Raw genomic sequence first — 24,136 nt, 5'->3', positions numbered from 1 at the left:
ATATGAATTGAATTGTATGGAATGTGCATACATACAGTAAGGAAACTCGATTTGTAATGGTACGTGATTCAGTTTCCACCCCTTCTCTGCTTGTTGCAGGGTTAATATTTAGTGATGTATTATTAGTAGTAGTAGTGTTTTGTTTTGTTTTCCTCCTGTAAGTATAGTTGCTAGTTTTCGTGTGCTTGCTGCACACATGCAGTAAGAAACTGTTTTTTGCACTTTGTGTTGGAACCAAGTAAAGAAATCCACTAAACGGTGCACTGCGCTATATGGGTACAGCAATCAGGTACCACTTTTGAATAATTGTATTTGATTTGTTCCTTGTCTATGCCAGGTAGGCCCCTGTCAAAAACAACTGCAAAATTAACTCCATTATGTAAAACTATTGGGAAACATACATAATACAATCATTAAAATAGATACTGAATTTAAACGTGCGACTTTGTCAGTATAGTGCAGATTGTGATCCAGAGTGTGTACCTTTTACAACACGCGTGGCGATACATTGTGTAACGTAATTCCACACAATATAGTTTCACATATGAGACAAAATTGATCCAAGTCTGGTTAATGAGCAATCGCAAAAATGTCCCTGTTAGTATCACCGAATTCACAGAACGTGTGTTGTCTGGTCAGTGCGACTCTCAAAACGCAATACGTACGTCACTGAGAATGTCGCGGCATTGAAACACTGTACAGCAGTGTACCACAGCCCAAACATACAGCTATCCTAACAACTACAAATCCCAGGGATCATCAGTGCTGAATGCTATTAGTAACCAGCTAAAACTAGTGTCTGTCTATTGGAAACGTAGGAACCCATAGGTGAACGTCTTTCTAATAAAGATTTGTGAATAAATAATAATACACATCATAACGAGCATTTATATCATATCTATCGTAGTACACTTCCCGATGTAAAATAGTGTATCCTCACTGCCCCGTGTGAGACCGATTCCATAACACAGCTGCTTGCTTGGACTCGGAGGCGGATCAGTTGTGGCAGGCGGGTGAAAGTTCACAATGGCATGAAAGCATCAGGTGACAATGTGGATTGCTCTGCTGCACTAACTACGACAGTTTAATTCTGGAAACTCATAAACGTGTTTGGGTACATACAATGAGCCAAGGGAACAAAAAGTATGACGAGGAAGAGGTGGAGGAAGACGAGACGCTCGCAATGACTGGTGATGATGATGATGATGATGATGATCTTGACACCTTTACCGAAGGGGATCTTGACAACGGGTGCGAGGATGGGGGTAACTAGGCTGCTACTACGTTCTAATAGTATACTTATACTGTTCTAAGTTCAATGCATTAAGGACTACTGAGGTATTGAGTGTCGCTATTAGTGTCGACGTTTAACAAAGTATTGTGAAAAACAAAGTTAATTAAGTTTGGGGTGACATTTCTGTCAGTTAAAAGCTACCATGAAAATGTACGGCAGACTTTGCAGCTGCTGTATGTAACTTTTTTTTGTTTGTTTTAATTATTATTATGTATTTCCAATATTTTGCTATACAATTGTAACTGTAAATCTCTGAAGCATACGCATGCGCATGTGAAGGAGTGGGGGTGCGGTTGGAATTTGACAAGTTGCCCTCTCGAGTGAAACTAAGTGTCGTCCGACTAGCAAGTAGCGCAGTCACTGTTGAGACTCAAAATATATGAAGTTCATTCAAGCAAACAAACATGGAAGTACCATACTCTGCTACAGTGGCTGTTTTGAAGCCAGCAAAATGTTAACTATTTTTAGAATGCTATAAAAGAAATACTTGTAACACACACGGTTGTCTACAATTGATCTAAACGGATCAAAATACCAGCTGTTGTGTAAATCATTAAAAGAATAGACACCGTTATGTTAGGATGAAGGCTACAGCAATCATTTTCTCCAAAAACACATTTTAAAATATGGAGAGCAATGTGTTTGACGTCATTGTGAGTGCTTAATATTGCAATTACTTAAACACTGAACTAAAAATAATAATAAAAGACTCACTGGACTCCTTTGGGGTTCGTCCAGATTATGGTTCCCAATTAGCATTCTGTACACACGTTGCTGTTACTGTTCAAAATGCAAAATTGGGGCGTGTACTGCGAATTCGTCAATCAATTGGATTATGCAGATGTAGTTTTTATCTACAGCTATGGCCAAAGGTTTTGCATCTGCCTATGGAATTAACACATTGTGCTTTATAAAGTCGAATGAAACCTGCTGAATAATGTTACGCCAACATATTGAATTACATACCATTTTGTAGTTTTCCATATACATAACGAAAAACTGTCAACAATTTAAAAATGTGACATTTCGAAATCTAACATGAAATATTGTACTACTATTATGGCATCCGGTAGACTGCGATATAATTTTGTAGTTTCTTTGATGGCATGATGTTAAATTATGTTCATATATAATTATATATATATATATATATATATATATATATATATTTTTTTTTTTTTTTTTTTTAATTATGTCTCGATCCTAAAATTCTAGGTGATGCAAAACTTTTGGCCATGTACATTGTATGCTTTTTAAAGAGGATTGCATACATTGGCTATCCCATCCAGTCCCATTAAAGATCCCATTATTATTTGAGATCTTGCATGACTTTGATCGGAAAAATAAGAAAGGTGTGTGTGAAGCTGGCATTTGCACATACTGTGGTGCACCTGGCGACTGGAGTGGTCTATCAGACAGTAAAAGAATTGAGCACAACAAACAGCAAGTGAAAAGCAACCGAAGAAACTGGATTGTGTGTGACAGCTGTCCCCGAGGACCCCTGCTAACAAGACGAGGCATCTAAACAGATATATCCTGAAGAGCAAAAGGTGCCTCTGAACTATGCCTCTTAACAAAGTTGATGACAACAGCCATGCTTACTCTCGGTTCTTGATCTGTAGTTAAACTTGAAGGCTGCACCCTTTTTCATACTTCAGACTCCAGTGTTCTGTGAACCCTAAAATGGGTTAAGACAGTCCAGGAATGTGGTCTGGGCTCCCAGTGTCTTCAAAATGAAATGTGCTCATCAGAAAGGGTTTTGTTACATAAGGGTCTGTGTACATTCTAGAGCAAGTGTTGTTTCCGCTGGAGTGATCAAGAGAATAACAGAACTGTCAACAACAACATCGTCTTCTAAACAACCCTGAGACGCTCGTCACATTTTTACACAGCCGAACACAATGAGCTTTTAATAGGGTAGCTTGTTGTGTTTCACTTCGACAAAACAGGATCTGACAGGCCTGTCAGTTTAGGAGCTTCGCCTCTCAGATGCCTGCTGTAGCAATGAACTGAACGCCACCTGGCATGACACTTCTGACTAGTTACCCACCTCTGGGTCAGCAAATCCCTGCCAATGGGGATTTCGGGTATGGCATATTTACCAAACCCCTCCCCCATGTTAAACACCCATACAAAAATGTACTTCTCTTATTGTGAATCCCCAGATTATCTCAGCCAATCAGGTTCTTGAATAGAGCGGTCAATATCCCACAGGTAGATGCTGTCTAAAAGCCAATAGGTTTTCAGAATCTTGACGCTTGCTTTGAATAGCAACATACGTTTCAAGCATCCAAAATATAACCTCAAACAGTGGTACTCAGTTCTGACCTTCATGATCCAGTGCAGTCCGAGTCTTTACTCTGAGCAGGTCCTAAATTACTTAATTGCCTCTTAGCAGGTTCAATAACTATCTTAGAACCTGCGTGGAGTAAAAACATGGACTGGCCTGGATCTCAAGGGCCAGAATTGAATACCACTGACCTAAAAACGCCTTAAAAATAACAACATTTGTTTGGTTTATATTAGCATTACTATCCCCATGCAGTGACCATTGCCTGTATATAATTGTCCTTGTCTTTTGTTAAAAGTCCTCTCCTGTGCCTCGGTACACCTCACTGTCACAGCGGTACGTTATCTAGCAGGTAATGGCCACTCCGGCAGGCATTAATATTACAAGCCTGCATAATGTGTGAGCATCAAGCATTATACTGTATTCAGGACCATTTTACTGTAACTACTGTTGCATTACCCTAGCACAAGGGTAGGTATATTCGGATTGTTTATGATGAGCTAGTTCTTTAATGGGGTGTGGGGGTACTCTCCTGTGCAGTGTGATTTACACTGACGGGTGATCTTTCTGCACAGTCAGACCAGACTGTTCGTTCACTTTATTAAACGTTTTTATTTCCCTTGACACTGCGTTGCATGGGTTTCAGTTCTAGGGTGCAGGGACCCCTTCAGTTCTGAAGTGAAGCCGCGGATCCTGCTGATGGGCCTCCGGCGGAGCGGCAAGTCCTCCATTCAGAAAGTGGTCTTTCACAAAATGTCCCCCAACGAGACTCTCTTCCTGGAGAGCACCAACAAGATCTGCCGGGAAGACGTGTCCAATAGCTCCTTTGTCCACTTCCAGATCTGGGACTTCCCTGGGCAGATCGACTTCTTCGACCCCACCTTTGACTATGAGATGATCTTTAGGGGGACCGGCGGCCTGATATTCGTCATCGATTCTCAGGTAAACAGCATGGGCTACATTTTGAAAGCTTTTAATATAGTTACCAGCACGTTTTTTTGTCTAAAGGAAAAAAAAAACACCATTTACAATTCTAAAATAAAGGAAAGAATCAATAAAGACTTACTGTATTAGTGATAACTTGTCTTGTCATAATTATTTATTGCAGTGAAATCGATAGTCGTATTGTCTGCAATAAGCATTTCTGAAAGAGCTACAGCTAAAGGGATCAGAGCCATTGCTCTGAGATGTTTGGTTTCTAGCTCTTCCTGTAGACAGCTGATAGAGATGCTGGAGGGAGGGGGTTAGGAGCCATGTAATTAAACTGAGCATCAAAAAAACTGATGTTGTTTATGTGTTTGTTTATCAATGCAATTGTCATAAAAATACAGTCCCCCTTTGTGGTAAAGTGGTAAGTTTTATTAAAAGCAGAGAGGAAAAGAGTGTGTGAGAGAGAACTAGTTACTAGCGAGAAAGCCTACATTTTTTCATTAATGTTTAATATGGTTGAATACTACTGCAGTTTCATTTACTAGACTTTAAAGTGAAGCCCAATATTACATAAAAACAATATTGTCCACACTGCTCAAGTCGTTTCAGTTTATTTAGCAGTCATTATCATTGTACAATACGTTCCTCCCCTTGTAAAGGATGACTACGTGGAAGCCTTGAGCAGACTTCATCTCACAGTGACCAGAGCCTACAAAGTGAACCCCGACATCAACTTCGAAGTTTTCATTCATAAGGTTGATGGACTGTCAGATGACCACAAGATTGAAAAGCAGAGAGATATTCAGAAGCGAGCCAATGATGACCTTGTGGATGCAGCTTTGGAGAGAATCCATCTGAGGTAGGAATTAAACTTTGTCGACAGAGAAGGAGCTATCCATTGTAGGGAAGCCAGGGGTGCTTTCAGCGTTCCAGAGCGGTACGTGGCTCTTTCTATTGCAAGATCTGCACGCCGAGAGCACTGCCTAACTGTAGCGTAGCTCAGAGCTGTCTCGCTGGAGGTTCAAAATGGCCACCTGCATTATCAGTGCGGTGGCTGCAAAATTATTTTTTTCAAATATTTCTATGACCAACACATGTTTGATAAGTAATATTTTTGTTGTCATTTTAGCTTTTTGAAACTTTTTTAAAGTGATGATTGTATTAGAAATTCTTGATATGTGTTTTTTGTATACAGCTGTAAGTTGCTCTGGGTAAGGGCATCTGCTAATAAATAAATAAATAAATACATAATAATAAATGTATAAATGAATAATAATAATAATAATAATAATAATAATAATAATAATAATAATAAAGGAAACATGGACTATTTATAACTTGACAAATCTGACTTGTGTCTCAAGATGTTAAATCAAACAGATGTCCATAATTTTATTACAAAAATACAGTACTGCAAAACTCGCACAGCGATGTCTTGCCTGCTATTGTGAAACTGCTCTCTCCTAACACACCATTCAATAACTGTTAACATATCTTATGGGGCGCCACGAGAGAGCTCTCTGCTTATTGAACGCACCCCAAGGTTTAGGGAATTAACCATGTTTCACACATCAAAAGCTTTTGAGGTTGGCTTGTAAGCACAATGTGGTGGCTTTCTCTGCACTACTGAATCAACCTTCTCAACAATAACATTTTTTTAATAAGTAAACACTGCACGCTAAAGTTCACTTTATGAATTGCTAAACAAGCACTGTGGCACTTTCCAGGGCTAGGTTATGTAGCTGAGCGTGGCTAAACCAGTCAGCAGTGTAAGTCAGTGATGGATATCCTTGCTGCTTGCAAGCATGTTTGTATTTATACTCATATGATGTGTTTAAAATGGCAGAGGGTCACTTGAAAGTTGTTTTACAAACCCAGCATGTTGATTCCTTCTCATTCTGCACTATTATATAAAATATGTGAAGAATGAGACATTTGAAAACAGTGGCATATCTTAACACTGCTACTCTAAGATGTATAAGCCTAGTTTTTCACACACCTTCACTGGTGTAACCCTGATCTCTTCCTGCCCACAGCTTTTACCTGACGAGTATATACGACCACTCGATATTCGAAGCCTTCAGCAAGGTTGTGCAGAAGCTCATCCCCGAGCTTCCCACTCTGGAGAATCTGCTCAACATTTTCATTACTGTAAGTGCATGTGCGCTCTTGCTGTGCAGAACATTACAGTTAACATCATACGCCCAAGAGAAGAAAGCTGCTCAGATCTGTTTCACTCTAACCACAAACACAATATTAGTCAGATGATGGCCGGTAACTATTTACTATTGGCCTCCATCCATTAAAGACAGGGCTGCCAGTAGAGTAGCAGAAGGCATTAGAATTTTACAAGGGCAGATTGGTTGACATTTGTTTGCTGTAGTTTTACTAGCGAGACAGATGTGTCCAGACAGTACTGCAGAGGCAATTTAACAGTTTATTTGGAAAACCAGTCTATTTTCTTAAAGCCACAGCACAATGTTATGTAATCTCCATTATGTCATCTCCATAAATATCTGTGTAGAGGGGTGTGGCAGAGTGTCCCGCCCCTTTGTATTACTCTGTGTAGAGGGGTGTGGCAGAGTGTCCCGCCCCTTTGTATTACTCTGTGTAGAGGGGTGTGGCAGAGTGTCCCGCCCCTTTGTATTACTCTGTGTAGAGGGGTGTGGCAGAGTGTCCCGCCCTTTGTATTACTCTGTGTAGAGGGGTGTGGCAGAGTGTCCCGCCCCTTTGTATTACTCTGTGTAGAGGGGTGTGGCAGAGTGTCCCGCCCCTTTGTATTACTCTGTGTAGAGGGGTGTGGCAGAGTGTCCCGCCCCTTTGTATTACTCTGTGTGGAGGGGTGTGGCAGAGTGTCCCGCCCTTTGTATTATCGTTATGATTTATTGTATTATTATTATTGCGGCGTGGGAGAAAGCCGCTGCCATTATGTGTTATTGTTTTGTGTGTTTTTAGAGCCTCATGAAGATGCGTGACTGATCAGCTACTGAGTATTTAATTAGCTGACAGTCACGCATCATTATTAAACTCATGCAGACTCTGGCCGAGGGGTAATAAGATAATAACTAGCTAGTTAACCCCTCGGCCAGAATATAAAAGATCTGCAGATTGGCTGCACGGAGAAGAGAGTGTTCAGGGAGTAATGAACGGGAGTTCAGAGAGGAGAAATAAAAAGGTAAAAGAAAAACTAAAACAACTGCTATTGTGCTGGAACCGCCAGCAAAATATTTGTTAGTATAATTGTTTGTTTGTTTGTTTGGCCAACATGCCCTTTTGTTTTGTGTCTTTTTGTTTTGTATAAATCTTTTATTTTCTGTTTGTTTAATAAAGCACTGAGTGCCATTGCGCCTCAGTTTCACCCATCAGTACTGCCTGTCTGTGTGTTCCTTTCTGGACAGACGTCAGCACCAAAGCCATCTTGTCAAATATGGTGTTAGAACTGGGACAACAGCTCCACCAAGCGTCAGACCAGAGAGTACTGCGGGTGACATTTTTTTTGTTTGTTTTTTGAAAAAAAAAAAATGGGCAGAAGAAGGCAGCAGCAGCAACAGCAGCAGCAAAAGCAGCAAGCGGAGCCTCCAGCACCCAGGAGGGAGGGGGCAGAGTATTATCCATCCTCTGAGGAGATGATGGAATGGGTGACGGACCCAGCGTGGAACTGGGAGGACATCCCAATAGTGGTTGACCTGCTGTGGGGAGATGGAGACCATTGGGAATGCAGGGATCAACATCACTACCCAGCGAACCCGGCAGTCGTGGTGATAAATTACTTGGTTGCCGACATGGGACTGCCCCAGCAGGTTGAGTTCCAAGTGGGTGGAGCCACGCTCACCTGCACCTTTGTAGGGCTGGAGAAGGACTACCTACCGCTCCCACCTCCACCGCCATGGGAGGACTGCCTGCTGCTCTCACCTCCACTGCTAGAGGGAGACTGCATGCTGCTCCCGCTTCCATCAACGGGGAGAAGTAGAGCTCCCGCTGCCGCCTTATTGGCTAGGGGCACCCATGACACCACCCGGGGATGCCTACATGACACTGCCCGGGGATGCCTGTTCGCCATCGCAGGGGGATACCCGTGCGATGCTGCCAGGAGAGGCATGCCCTGGAGGTCGTTTGCTGCTGACCTCCGGGGATTTTCTGGGGTTGGAGGAGCCAGCCTTGGAGCTGTCAGCTTTTCTGCTGACAGCACTGCCACTGGTAGCATCGCTGCTGCCAGTATTACCTCAGCTGGAGGAGCCAGCCTTCCGCTGACAGCATTGCCCCTGGGGTGCTACGGGAGAAAGCAGCCTTACGACCTGTGGGCTCCTTAACCCTTTGCAGTCAATTTATTAAGTGCGCAGCAGGCGCGTCAGGTCCAATTTATTTTCACACGCGCAGTTAATTTTAGACGCGCTGTTTAAAAGTATTTTTTTTCCACAGTCAAACGGGTTTAAAAGGCCCTGCATATCAACAAAGCACTCATTAGGCATCTCCAGCCCCGCCCCACCCTTTCGTTCGCTATAGCTTTCACATATGCTAAGAAATAAATAATAATAACAATAATAGTCGTACATACCGATCAATCATCTCCTGATCACTCGTTTTATCACCAAACGCCTCAATAATGCGATCTAAGTCATTATTTTATTACTATAACATCTGAGAAAAGCTCTGCAAATGTCTGTGATATTCTCTGAGCGCTGCACTCACAGCCAGCTTGTTTCCTTATGGCCTCCATTATCAGATGCCAGGGGCAAGTATGAGATACAGCCTTTTTTTTTTTCGGCTTGTCTCGGCTCCTGTCGCTCCCACTCGGCCATTGAATGGTTTTCTCAGCTTTTTCCGGAGAAAAAACAACTAAAAACCTGTTTTTTTGCGTCTTTTTGATGATGTCGGACAGGGTCCGACATTGGACCTGATAGGAATAATTGCAATGTCGGACCTGAGGACCGCAAAGGGTTAAAGCCTCTGGTTCTGGCCCAGGACTTTGTGCTGGCCTTTTGGGCTTTTAAGGGGGGAGGTGGCCATTGAGGCCATGTGTGCTGCGCACAAGGGGGGGCATGTGTGGCAGAGTGTCCCGCCCCTTTGTATTACTATTATGATTTATTATTGTTGCGGCGTGAACGAAGGCAGCCACCATTATGTGTTATTGTTTTGTGTGTTTTTAGAGCCTCATGAAGATGTGTGACTGATCAGCTACTGAGTATTTAATTAGCTGACAGTCACGCATCATTATTAAACTCATGCAGACTCTGGCCGAGGGGTAATAAGATAATAACTAGCTAGTTAACCCCTCGGCCAGAATATAAAAGATCTGCAGATTGGCTGCACGGAGAAGAGAGTGTTCAGGGAGTAATGAACGGGAGTTCAGAGAGGAGAAATAAAAAGGTAAAAGAAAAAACTAAAACAACTGCTATTGTGCTGGAACCGCCAGCACAATATTTGTTAGTATAATTGTTTGTTTGTTTGTTTGTTTGGCCAACATGCCCTTTTGTTTTGTGTCTTTTTGTTTTGTATAAATCTTTTATTTTTTGTTTGTTTAATAAAGCTCTGAGCGCCATTGCACCTCAGTTTCACCGACCAGTACTGCCTGTCTGTGTGTTCCTTTCTGGACAGACATCAGCACCAAAGCCATCTTGTCACAAGGAGATTTAACAAAAAGAATTAGAACACAACAAGCAGGGTAGTAGTTCAGTATTCCTGGGATGGGTGCTAGGACAGCAGTGGTTCAGTATTCCTGGGATGGGGCTGCTAGGACAGCAGTAGTTCAGTATTCCATATTAAAGTCAGGGAAATACTTTTATATATGACAGAATGCATGTAATATATCTTCCCTTTTACACACATATTGTTTTAAATATCTAGATATTATTTGGATGTTAGATACAGAAGGTGGATGACATGAATAACAATAAGAGGTTTGTAACAGGAATGACGGGGTTAAATGCAGCAAGTCATAAAACATTATTATTATTATTATTATTATTATTATTATTATTAATTAGTCATTTAGCAGACAATATTGTTAACAAAAAATATTAATTACTTAAATACAATTATTTAAAAAGTATAGTCACTGTTGTGCAAGATATGGCTGGAATGTACATATTGTCAATACAATAAAAGTGTCTACAATTTCAACCAGCAAGTGGCAGCAGAATACACATGGACTCCCCCAGTAGATAAGAGCAGTGATGGAAAACTATAACTGTGAAAAATAAACCTGGCAATGTTGAAAAACAAGTGAGAAACTGCTAAAAGGTTTCATTCAGGGACTCTGGAGCCCTCTTTAGCAGTTTTGCTAGTTTAAAAATATTACTGGTATATTTTCCTTTCACGAAAAAATAGGAGAAATGGGGCCCAATATAGTCTACCATGCAGTGTAAGTTTATTAATTAACAGACTTGAAAAAATGTCAGAAATTTGTAATAGACAAATACTCTAAAGATCCATTTTCTTGCTATGTCTTAATGATACAAATACTGTACCTTAAGAAAGTCCACAGCAGATTAAACATCAAACAACAACAACACCGTTACATAAAGCACATTCTCATGAAAACGGGCTTGTTAAACCAGAGAGACATGCTGTCCAGTTTAATTAGGCTAAAGTGAGATCATCCACTGTTGACTCTTTTGTGCTGCAGGTAGCTTCTACCTGGGTCACATTAGGGCAGTAACTGGATTCCATTACTGTTTCCACCTGTTCCAGGAGCGTGCCAGCAATAAACAAGTTAAGGGTCAATTTCTTAATTTATTTTAATCATTTAATTATTTTGAAATGTTAAATTAGACTTCAGCCTCACTGCTGAAACCCCCTTCTCTGTCAGGAGGACAAAAGATTGACAGGTGCCCTCTGTTCCCGATGCTGAGTCATTTGCCTGGCTTTACTTGCAGAACCTCAGAGCCCAGTTACTGAAGCCTGGACACTAAGCCCTCAGACCCCAGCCAACCCAACCACCACATCCTCACAGTGTTTTATATCCCTCAGACCCCAACCACCACATCCTCACAATGTTTTATATCCCTGAGACCCCAGCCACCACATCCTCAGTGTTTTATATCCCTGAGTCAGACCCCAGGCAACCCAGCCACCACATCCTCACAGTGTTTTATATCCCTGAGTCAGACCCCAGCCAACCCAGCCACCACATCCTCACAGTGTTTTATATCCCTGAGACCCCAGCCAACCCAGCCATCACATCCTCACAGTGTTTTATATCCCTGAGTCAGACCCAAGCCAACCCAGCCACCACATCCTCGCGGTGTTTTATATCCCTGAGTCAGACCCCAGGCAACCCAGCCACCACATCCTCACAGTGTTTTATATCCCTGAGTCAGACCCCAGGCAACCCAGCCACCACATCCTCACAGTGTTTTATATCCCTGAGACCCCAGCCAACCCAGCCACCACATCCTCACAGTGTTTTATATCCCTGAGACCCCAGCCAACCCAACCACCACATCCTCACAGTGTTTTATATTCCTGAGTCAGACCCCAGGCAACCCAGCCACCACATCCTCACAGTGTTTTATATCCCTGAGTCAGACCCCAGGCAACCCAGCCACCACATCCTCACAGTGTTTTATATCCCTGAGACCCCAGCCAACCCAGCCATCACATCCTCACAGTGTTTTATATCCCTGAGTCAGACCCAAGCCAACCCAGCCACCACATCCTCGCGGTGTTTTATATCCCTGAGTCAGACCCCAGGCAACCCAGCCACCACATCCTCACAGTGTTTTATATCCCTGAGACCCCAGCCAACCCAACCACCACATCCTCACAATGTTTTATATATTTTTTTTATTTATTTCTTAGCTGACGCCCTTATCCAGGGCGACTTACAATTGTTACAAGATATCACATTATTTTTTTACATACAATTACCCATTTATACAGTTGGGTTTTTACTGGAGCAATCTAGGTAAAGTACCTTGCTCAAGGGTACAGCAGCAGTGTCCCCACCAGGGATTGAACCCACGACCCTCCGGTCAAGAGTCCAGAGCCCTAACCACTACTCCACACTGCTGCCCATATATCCCTGAGACCCCAGCCAGCCCAACCACCACATCCTCACAGTGTTTTATATCCCTGAGTCAGACCCCAGCCAACCCAGCCACCACATCCTCGCGGTGTTTTATATCCCTGAGTCAGACCCCAGGCAACCCAGCCACCACATCCTCACAGTGTTTTATATCCCTGAGACCCCAGCCAACCCAACCACCACATCCTCACAGTGTTTTATATCCCTGAGACCCCAGCCAACCCAACCACCACATCCTCATAGTGTTTTATATCCCTGAGTCAGACCCCAGGCAACCCAGCCACCACATCCTCACAGTGTTTTATATCCCTGAGTCAGACCCCAGCCAATCCAGCCACCACATCCTCACAGTGTTTTATATCCCTGAGTCAGACCCCAGCCAACCCAGCCACCACATCCTCGCGGTGTTTTATATCCCTGAGTCAGACCCCAGGCAACCCAGCCACCACATCCTCACAGTGTTTTATATCCCTGAGTCAGACCCCAGGCAACCCTGCCACCACATCCTCACAGTGTTTTATATCCCTGAGACCCCAGCCAACCCAACCACCACATCCTCACAGTGTTTTATATTCCTGAGTCAGACCCCAGGCAACCCAGCCACCACATCCTCACAGTGTTTTATATCCCTGAGTCAGACCCCAGGCAACCCAGCCACCACATCCTCACAGTGTTTTATATCCCTGAGACCCCAGCCAACCCAGCCATCACATCCTCACAGTGTTTTATATCCCTGAGTCAGACCCAAGCCAACCCAGCCACCACATCCTCGCGGTGTTTTATATCCCTGAGTCAGACCCCAGGCAACCCAGCCACCACATCCTCACAGTGTTTTATGTCCCTGAGACCCCAGCCAACCCAACCACCACATCCTCACAATGTTTTATATATTTTTTTTATTTATTTCTTAGCTGACGCCCTTATCCAGGGCGACTTACAATTGTTACAAGATATCACATTATTTTTTTACATACAATTACCCATTTATACAGTTGGGTTTTTACTGGAGCAATCTAGGTAAAGTACCTTGCTCAAGGGTACAGCAGCAGTGTCCCCACCAGGGATTGAACCCACGCCCCTCCGGTCAAGAGTCCAGAGCCCTAACCACTACTCCACACTGCTGCCCATATATCCCTGAGACCCCAGCCAGCCCAACCACCACATCCTCACAGTGTTTTATATCCCTGAGTCAGACCCCAGCCAACCCAGCCACCACATCCTCGCGGTGTTTTATATCCCTGAGTCAGACCCCAGGCAACCCAGCCACCACATCCTCACAGTGTTTTATATCCCTGAGACCCCAGCCAACCCAACCACCACATCCTCACAGTGTTTTATATCCCTGAGACCCCAGCCAACCCAACCACCACATCCTCATAGTGTTTTATATCCCTGAGTCAGACCCCAGGCAACCCAGCCACCACATCCTCACAGTGTTTTATATCCCTGAGTCAGACCCCAGCCAATCCAGCCACCACATCCTCACAGTGTTTTATATCCCTGAGTCAGACCCCAGCCAACCCAGCCACCACATCCTCGCGGTGTTTTATATCCCTGAGTCAGACCCCAGGCAACCCAGCCACCACATCCTCACAGTGTTTTATATCCCTGAGTCAGACCCCAGGCAACCCTGCCACCACATCCTCACAGTGCTTTATATCCCTGAGACCCCAGCCAACCCAACCACCACATCCTCACAGTGTTTTATATTCCTGAGTCAGACCCCAGGCAACCCAGCCACCACATCCTCACAGTGTTTTATATCCCTGAGTCAGACCCCAGGCAACCCAGCCACCACATCCTCACAGTGTTTTATATCCCTGAGACCCCAGCCAACCCAACCACCACATCCTCACAGTGTTTTATATTCCTGAGTCAGACCCCAGGCAACCCAGCCACCACATCCTCACAGTGTTTTATATCCCTGAGTCAGACCCCAGGCAACCCAGCCACCACATCCTCACAGTGTTTTATATCCCTGAGACCCCAGCCAACCCAACCACCACATCCTCACAGTGTTTTATATCCCTGAGACCCCAGCCAACCCAACCACCACATCCTCATAGTGTTTTATATTCCTGAGTCAGACCCCAGGCAACCCAGCCACCACATCCTCACAGTGTTTTATATCCCTGAGTCAGACCCCAGCCAATCCAGCCACCACATCCTCATAGTGTTTTATATCCCTGAGACCCCAGGCAACCCAACCACCACATCCTCACAGTGTTTTATATCCCTGAGTCAGACCCCAGGCAACCCAGCCACCACATCCTCACAGTGTTTTATATCCCTGAGACCCCAGGCAACCCAACCACCACATCCTCACAGTGTTTTATATCCCTGAGTCAGACCCCAGCCAACCCAGCCACCACATCCTCACAGTTTTATATCCCTGAGACCCCAGCCAACCCAGCCACCACATCCTCACAGTGTTTTATATCCCTGAGTCAGACCCCAGCCAACCCAGCCACCACATCCTCACAGTGTTTTATATCCCTGAGACCCCAGCCAATCCAGCCACCACATCCTCACAGTGTTTTATATCCCTGAGTCAGACCCCAGCCAACCCAGCCACCACATCCTCATAGTGTTTTATATCCCTGAGACCCCAGCCAATCCAGCCACCACATCCTCACAGTGTTTTATATCCCTGAGTCAGACCCCAGCCAACCCAGCCACCACATTCTCATAGTGTTTTATATCCCTGAGTCAGACCCCAGGCAACCCAGCCACCACATCCTCACAGTGTTTTATATCCCTGAGACCCCAGGCAACCCAACCACCACATCCTCACGGTGTTTTATATCCCTGAGTCAGACCCCAGCCAACCCAGCCACCACATCCTCACAGGAAATTACATTTACTCATGATAAATACATATTTGAACCTTTGGAAATCAAAGTTTCTTTTTCTTTTTTGGAACAAAAAATGGTGTAACATAGTGTGATAAAATCTTTGACCATACTTTAGTTTTGCAAATATTACATTTCTTACCTCTTTAATGTGCTGTACAGGGGGATCCATCTGTTACGTCCACCAAAATGGTCTTAATTGAGAGCTCAAACAGAACGTTTTGAAATGGACTGATCTAGAGTGGGCTTTATATAGAGCTGTTCACAGTGGTAGTATACTGCACTATGTGTTGGCCCATGACATTTGTAAACTAATAGATGGCTTGGTTTTATCCCGCAGAATTCTGCAATCGAGAAGGCATTTCTTTTTGATGTTGTCAGTAAGATTTATATCGCAACAGACAGCTCTCCAGTGGATATGCAGACCTACGAGCTGTGCTGTGACATGATCGACGTGGTCATAGACATCTCCTGCATATACGGGTGAGAACATGTGCTTAGTCAAGGACCTGATTGAAAAGCATTGCATTGAGTAGTGCTATGACATGATCCACGTGGTCATAGACATCTCCTGCATATACGGGGTGAAGCCATCAGGGCATTTTGAGCTTTGCATGTTGAAGCTTGAGCTTTGCACAGAAGGAGTATGAACGCAGCCTGTCTTACATGTGTACAGTACCTGTGACTTACCAAGTACTGTGCTCTGAATACTTATCCAAGAAGTCTTAACATTTGGTGAACATTATTGAAACTGAAAGTATCAGTCAAATCAAGTGTTTCAAGGTGCAGGGCCCTGTTTTGATGACTAACGCCAGCAATCTTTGCACTGAGATTTTACATCAGTGCTACTGTTGAGAAAACATGTAGGGTGCGGGCACCATGTATTAACATAACGGTATTGAATTGTGAAGACGACTCACAGGTTTGCCCTTGCATGTCAAAAGAACCTCCTGCAAGGTTGGCCCTTAATGTATTTCACTAAATAAACGCTCGATCAAATGATTTGAGTACAACTCCTGGGTTTCACATTTTATGTAACCTAGTTTATAAATATACAAGCTAAATTGACATCATAAAACTCATGTGCATGTTTCAATTATTAATCTAGTTCTATAATGTCCATATGCAGTAGAGATTAACATGCACACACAGTATGTGTTACTCACCAGTCACACTGCTTGAGGGACACGATAACAGAGACTATGACCTTACATATACAATAGGTGGTGCACTTTCATTGTGGCTCTAGGAGTGCAAAAGATCAATAAATAAACTAGTCAGTAATCTTTGGGTCTGAATGAATGGAATCAATTCCTCTAGTGACCTGGTTCAGAAACACGACAGGTTAGGTGATTGTTCATGCTAAGTACAGTATCATTATCATATTGATTATTTCTTATATTTTATAACTGAGGTAATGATTTTCTTTAGTCTGAACTTTACATTATCAAAAACACTTACTGAAGCCATTGTTTCTTATGTAATTGAGGCATAACAGGCCTAGTAATAGTGGTATGAAGAAATGAACCAATCTTTCTCTTTAGTGCTCTATTTGAATATCTCTACTGGATCTTTAAACTGTCATTCAGAGGTTACTGAGTCCTGTCCTTGTTTTAGAGTGACGGGGGATGAAGGGGAAATACCGTATGACAAGGAGTCGATGGCGATCATCCGACTGAACAGCACCACGGTCATGTATCTGAAGGAAGTGACTAAATTCCTGGCCCTGGTGTGTTTCCTGCGAGAGGAAAGCTTTGAAAGGAAAGGTAATTTCTTCAGAACTCTACACAGTGTTGTACTGAACTGGCATTCAGTGACAGCGCCCTGTGAACCCTGATCATTCCAGGACCCGCAGGACATGGGGACAGATTCGCAGAGTGTTTTACTACTGTCATCATTAGCACGATTCCGGCTAGATCTTACAGCTCTTTACTCCAGTTGTTCAGATGTTAAAAACACATCTAATCATGTTACCCAACCAGAAATAAACTTTTAATTTAGCAGCTTGTGAGTAGTCTAAAGTTGTTTCTTATTAGTTTTAGTTTGACAAAAAAATAGCAATAGCTTTAGTGTAAAAATACAGTAATCGTTTGCATATCCGCCTGCCGTGGGACCAGAGTAAGGGCGGATATGTAAAAAGTTGGATGAATGAATCCTGTTTTAAATACCATTATACACAGCTGTGACAATTATTATATCCACACAATCATTGTTTGGAGATTCAGCTTTTATTAGGGAGCTCCACTAAAAATCCCCAAGATACAGGGTATTAATGCTTGTGACAGAGTAGCAGTCTGCCGTGTGGGTGCGTGCATTTGCTGCTGAGTGACAGGCAGGAGAGCGAGACGGAGGTTGAAGTTGATACGCCCCCTGCAGGAGAACAGGATTTATTTACATACATCAACACACTGAACAACTCACGTGACACTACCAGTTCACTGCTCAATAATAAATTAGAGTTGCTGGAGAGATTGATCATGGCATATAAACGATTAGGGCAGATATGTGACAGGTGGGTATGCGACGCATTACCATAATAAGAAACTAAGCAAGTACTTACAAGCCCCAAAATGTCTGAGTGGTTTAGCAACTTTGGTGGATTTTTACTTTATGAAAAATAGTTCTAATGACAATTTGGAGTAGTGAGTGCTTGTTCTCAAGTTTAAAACCTAATGCTGGTGATCCTCACTAGAAGTCTTACTCACAGTAACAACTAACCCATGCAGGTGCTGCCCTTCTCAGTAACCATTCGCTGTGTTTCCTATGACTCGTGGGTTTCCAATATAGCCATCTGTCATGTGACCTCTCTGTGAAGTGCACGACTGAAGTATAAAGATACTAGGCCAAATATTCTTCACTAATTGCAACCAAAAAATTGTATTAAATAATCTAGCACACGTTTACCATAATGTTGGCGTCTTTCATGTAGAAAATGTGAGATTTACTGGAATTATTTTGTTAGCTGTAGGTATCCACTGTCAGAGCAGGAGAAACTGACATTACAGCACCACACAGGCACCCACGATTTATTTACAATATTTACACAATTGCAGCATTTGTAGTTGCAGGTAGCCCCCACTAGAGTACCAGCAAGAGTTGAGCATGACAGGCCATGTGACTGTACCAACAATGGTACAGATAAAGTTCATGGGAGGAAATACACACAGGTGTTAAATAAATAAATACAAAACATGTAGATAAAACAACAAATGAAATGTTTCCTGTAGGTGGCGAAGCATTGCTCTCACTTTAAAGCGAGCTCCCGCTGGAGGAATCAGTCCTCACACACCCTCCGCTTCCTCTCCTGGGATGTAAAATCCCCTAAACTATTCTTATTCTTTTTGAAGAGCGACCCTGGTTTACACACAGTGGCCGCATCTTGGAAGTACTCACAGTTGCTGTCAAACAATGCCATTCACGTCACAAGGACCGTCGTGATCTGGCTCTTCAGCCTGGAGAGTGTGTCAGCGGCTCCCTTTTATAGCGAAACGCTCCGCCGGGACACGGCCAATCCCCAGCTGCCATTCCCTGTGAACACAACCCTGCTGGCAGCACGTCTCGGGCGGAGAGCCTGGCTCCTTCCTGCAGACGCACGCATGTGTCCAAGAAGCCAGTGATGGCACACTGTCCCTGTTACAAGGAGTGAAGCCAGATAGGAATGTCCTCCAGCTTTGTTTAAAAACTCGTTCCTTTAAAAAGTCAGACTGCCCAGCTGGAGTTCCTGACTGAGCCAGACTCGTAGCAGTGGACAGCTGGCAGTTTGGATTCAATTGAGGGATGAGGGTTGCAATGCTAACAAGAGCCAATAAGCTTTGCTCTTAATCCTGTTTCAGGCGGGGAGTATTTTCCTGTTAAGATTAATCATTAACAAGAAACTAACAATCATTTTACAGAATTCCTGTCCTGCATCAAGATATAAACAGAGAGAGTTTGCTCTGTATACCCTGAGTTCCATCATAGCAAAAACTACTGACTGTTAGTACCTTTCGTAAACACTACAGTACATTTTGAACAGTGGTAAAAGAAAACCTGATGGTTCTTGGATAAAGTACAAAAACAAATACTGTTTTTTAGAGACATAACTATCTTGGGACGTCTGTGGTTATGTCTTCCATTACTCACTGAATAGATTTGCGTTACCCACTTAGACCAAACCAATCATGATTACAGTATGTATTGACCAGCAGAGGGTATTGTGCAAACCCAGCAAGCAGTGTGTGCTGTAGTCCATGCAATGACCTGAACTTAAGGCAGGTTCATTGACACACATTTGCACATACTGTACACAGACAGGTATGGCATTACTGAACTGTTACATGATCATTCCTTTTCTACCATTCCACATTCTTCAACTCCAGAGTCACTTGCAATCAGGTGCATCAGTACAAGCACAGCTGGGGTTGATAATAGGTAAATACAAAGTAATCCTCGAACTCATGATAACCGGTGGCTTGCTGAGGCTGCTGGAAGTGGATCAGTCCCAATAATTGCATGCTGTTTAAATATCATGTCACTGCTAGCTAATCAAGAGTGTTACATTTCTTGCTATGAATATACTCTGCTTGTACAAAAGAACAGAGAAAGATATAGTACAGTATCCTGTCATTTTGTTTGGAAACTTTGTATAATTATAATAATGAATTATAAATGGGCAGCAGTGTGGAGTAGTGGTTAGGGCTCTGGACTCTTGACCGGAGGGTTGTGGGTTCAATCCCCAGTGGGGGACACTGCTGTTGTACCCTTGAGCAAGGTACTTTACCTAGATTGCTTCAGTAAAAACCCAACTGTGTAAATGGGTAATTGTATGTAAAAATAATGTGATATCTTGTAACAATTGTAAGTCGCCCTGGATAAGGGCGTCTGCTAAGAAATAAATAATAATAATAATAATAATAATTATAAAAATAAGAATATAACACATGTATGGATTGATCCAGTATTGACACCGTCTGTTTGTTTCAGTTTTATTATTCTCCCCGTCCCTGAGTAGCATGCAGTGTTCTACCTCCAGTTCTGAATCTATTCAAGCACTGCTGGATGACTTGAAGAGTATTGAGCAGTTGAAAGTGATCTGTTAAGGAGAACAACAATGCCCCCCTATTTTAATTAAGATTCACACATTTGAATGCATGGAATGGCATTGGTATTGGTTTTTACTATCAAAACTTGTCTTTACTAAATGTATCATTTGGCATTCATTTTTCTGTTCTGGATTAATAATAAAATGCATTTTAATTGAAAGCTATGTCACTGAAGGTTAATGAAATATTAACTAATAACAGTAAATGTATTGCACAGGGTGCAGCATACAGTATACTGTACTGTATAATAACCTAATGTCATACTTGCCAACATTTGGAAACTGTTCAGCGGGACGCTCATCTCCTGGGGGGGGGGGGGGGGGGGGTTATACGCATCATACACATGGGAGGGGTCATACTCAAAAAACACTCTATCATATAATAATAGACGTATCCCATCAACTCAACACCACACGACCAGCATGACAGTAAACATAGACACAATGAAGCGTTCTTACCTTTGTATAATGGTAAGTTAGTGATCATCAGATGTGTCAGCCGCACGAAGAGCACAGCGTGTGATTTTCACTAACTCAACTGTGCAGAATAAATGAATTTTTTTCTATGTGTAAATTTTCTTCCTATGCATCGGGACGCATTTGCTAGGAAATCGGGACTGTCCCGACCATATAGGGACTGTTGGCATGTATGTATTGTGCATAGATCATAACAACACAGTTTACACATTTTAATTTGAATGCATGTACAATAAGAAGTTACAGTGGCAATGGCCTAGTCAGACCTAAACCCCATTGAGATGTTGTGTCAGGACCTGAAACGAGCAGTTCATGCTCGAAAACCCACAAATGTCACTGAGTTGAAGCAGTTCTGCATGGAGGAGTGGGCCAAAATTCCTCCACGGCGCTGTGAGAGACTAATCAATAACTACAGGAAGCATTTGGTTGCAGTTAATGCTGCTAAAGGTGGCGTAACCAGTTATTGAGTCTAAGGGGGCGATTACTTTTCCACACGGGGGCATTGGGTGTTGCATAACTTTCTTTAATAAATAAATAAAATAAAATATGGATCACATTTTTGTGTTATTTGTTCACTCAGGGTCCCTTTTATCTAATATTAGGTTTTGATTGAAGATCTGATAACATTCAGTGTCAAAAATATGCAAAAATGCAGAAAATCAGACAGGAGGCAAATACTTTTTCACGGCACTGTATTTTTGTTATTTCACTCCTAATTAGTTCTGTGTTCCAGTATTTCAGTGCTTGGTTCTTCCAGCTGAGTTTGAATCTTGGTAATAATGACCAATAGGAGACGTGGTTTTGTTTCAGTAGCTTTAGAATTGTTTCTTTATCCACAAGAAGAATCCTTTAGACATACAGACACGTACAAGTCACAACTGTGAATGAGAATCTGCTCCCAGTTGCTTCCACGGTATGTACCTGGATGTGATTGAGCCAGTGCTTGATTTCAAACCCAGAATTCCAAGTGCATGGTCACAAGAACACTGCTCCACTCCCAGCCTACACAGTAGCATCTCTCTCCACTGTCCACTGGCTATTCCTCACTCGTTTCTTTGTATTCTACAGGACTGATCGACTACAACTTCCACTGTTTCCGCAAAGCCATTCAGGAGGTGTTTGAGGTGCGGTTGAAGGTGCTGCGGTCCCGCAAGCTGCTGAGTCAGAGAAGGAGAAGCAGGCAAGCCACCCCGAATGGCACGCCCAGAGTCCCGTCCTGAGGTGCCTCCACTGCGGACGCTGCCGGGCAAAGGTGGCCTGCTACACCACTATTGCACTGACATCACAGACTCTGTGCTGTATTCTAGCTAAAAGAAAAAAGACAGTTGAAGAATTCCTTAACCCCCTCAGGGTCACACCTTATAGTTTTCTTATACTTAAAACAAAATTCAGGTGATTCTTGAAACAAGCCTGGACGCATATCAGGTTACAATGGGGTCTTTATTAAGAGGTGTAAAGAGCAGGTCCCAGGGGGCAGTGCCTTTGTCACAGGGATTCATTTTGAAAAAAAAACACAGCAAATTGAAAGAGGGGGTTGAATTCTACTTTACTGGTTCACACCTGGGCGGATTTGGCAATAACTGATCATTCCAGAGCAGGTTTTGTTCCTCCCTGGCCCCTTAGTATTCAATATTAAATCTGCATGTCCCTCCAGTCCATAGCACTCACAGCCTGTGACATTTACATACTGGAGAAGAAGAAGAATACATCGTGCCTTCCATGCTTCATTGTGCCTTTCATCTTCAAATTATCAACACATTTAATACAAAAATATATTTCTGTCATTAAAGGACAACTTGGTAAAGGTTTCAAATATCTTAAAAGTAACTTTTTTTCTTGCTGTTTAGAGTTGCTTTGAATTATTTTGTTTCTGTCATCTCATCCTGGTGACTTTTTCAAAATTTTTCAAAAACTTTTTCAATAGAGCTCTCAGAATCATGTCTAACTGGCACTTTAAAAAGTCACCAGGATGTGACTGACATGTGACCTTATGCAAAGTTAATCTAAACAGCAAGAACAATACTCTGGTTTAGATAACACTGATAATGCACAACAAAGTTGCTTCTTAAGTGCACCATACTATAAAAGAAGCAGCCCTGTAACATATGCTGTTGTAATTACTCTGAGTACAATGGAGAACAAAACAATAAGAGATATGGCATAGAGTAATGTAATCTGTGCAGCTAGAGGATAGAATGCAACAAAATAGTGTGTTTTCTCCATTGCTACTGTTACGAATTTAGAACTTCAAAAATGATTTAGGGAGAAAATAAATGTAATGCTTTATGAATACAAACCCCTAATTTGGGCTTGCAGTGCCTGCACATAAATAACACACAAAACACTCAGACAGAATAGAGACTATTTAGAAAGGACTATTTATGGTCAGTTGTGATCATTCTGATTAGTGTTGCGATTGGGGACCAGTAAAGTGGAACTGAAAGGGAAATATGTCTTTGTAATATTATATTTTGTTCACATAGTTCCACTATTTTTGCACCAGATTTTCCTGAAAAGAGTTGGCACTGAAAACGCCATCAGGCAGGTAAACAATTTCAGCACCCAGGTGTTTATCACAATGCTACTTTCCATTTAACTTGTATTATTGATTAGACTTGGTAAGCATAACAGTTCACCATGTTGTGTATTATCAGTTGTATATATTTGCACTACAGCAGCTGCACAAAACACATTTAGGAAATTGGTTCTTTACTAAGGTGACAACTGAACTCAACTAATGTGATACATGCAGTTTCCTCAATTGAAGCCCTTTTTATGTCACACCCTCCTTTGCTGTTTTTGTTTTTTATCACTAATCCACTTGATATGTATTTATTTATTGTTTAACTTCTCAGAGTGTTCAACTATTAAAATATTAGTTAATATATAATGAAACCTTTGTGAATTGTATTTTTTGTATTTCATTAACCTCTACTGCCCTGCGGAATATTAAGTCAAGTACTACTAATCCCCACAGGCATTTCTATTGGAAAATCCAGAATGATGCAATAGGACTAGCTCCAAATTCTTCTAGGACAGACCTACAGTATATGATTTACTCAACAGAAGTTCTACAGTACTGTAGAACAGCACAGATTTCCTGTAGGGCTGGCCTTATAGAATGTATTATGACAGAGCTTTTGTTTTTTAAAGGGGCGTGTGTCTTTGTATTAGTTTATTATAATTA

General features: G+C 42.5%; 1 protein-coding gene across 1 annotated transcript; it reads left to right on the top strand.

Annotated features, from left to right (window-relative positions):
* Window positions 1-826: 826 nt before the first annotated feature.
* Window positions 827-23,838, top strand: LOC117403332 (ras-related GTP-binding protein D-like). Its single transcript, XM_034005402.3, has 7 exons — window positions 827-1,265; window positions 4,231-4,526; window positions 5,174-5,373; window positions 6,551-6,665; window positions 15,733-15,875; window positions 17,010-17,158; window positions 22,018-23,838. Exons 1-7 carry the CDS (start codon window positions 1,124-1,126, stop codon window positions 22,167-22,169), a joined length of 1,197 nt encoding a protein of 398 aa, XP_033861293.2. The 5' UTR covers window positions 827-1,123; the 3' UTR covers window positions 22,170-23,838.
* Window positions 23,839-24,136: the final 298 nt, after the last annotated feature.

Source organism: Acipenser ruthenus, chromosome 5 (genome assembly GCF_902713425.1).
Source record: "Acipenser ruthenus chromosome 5, fAciRut3.2 maternal haplotype, whole genome shotgun sequence".
Lineage (NCBI taxonomy): Eukaryota > Metazoa > Chordata > Actinopteri > Acipenseriformes > Acipenseridae > Acipenser > Acipenser ruthenus.
The sequence above is the reverse complement of the archived record's forward strand: the minus strand, read 5'-3'. Positions and strand labels throughout refer to the sequence as shown.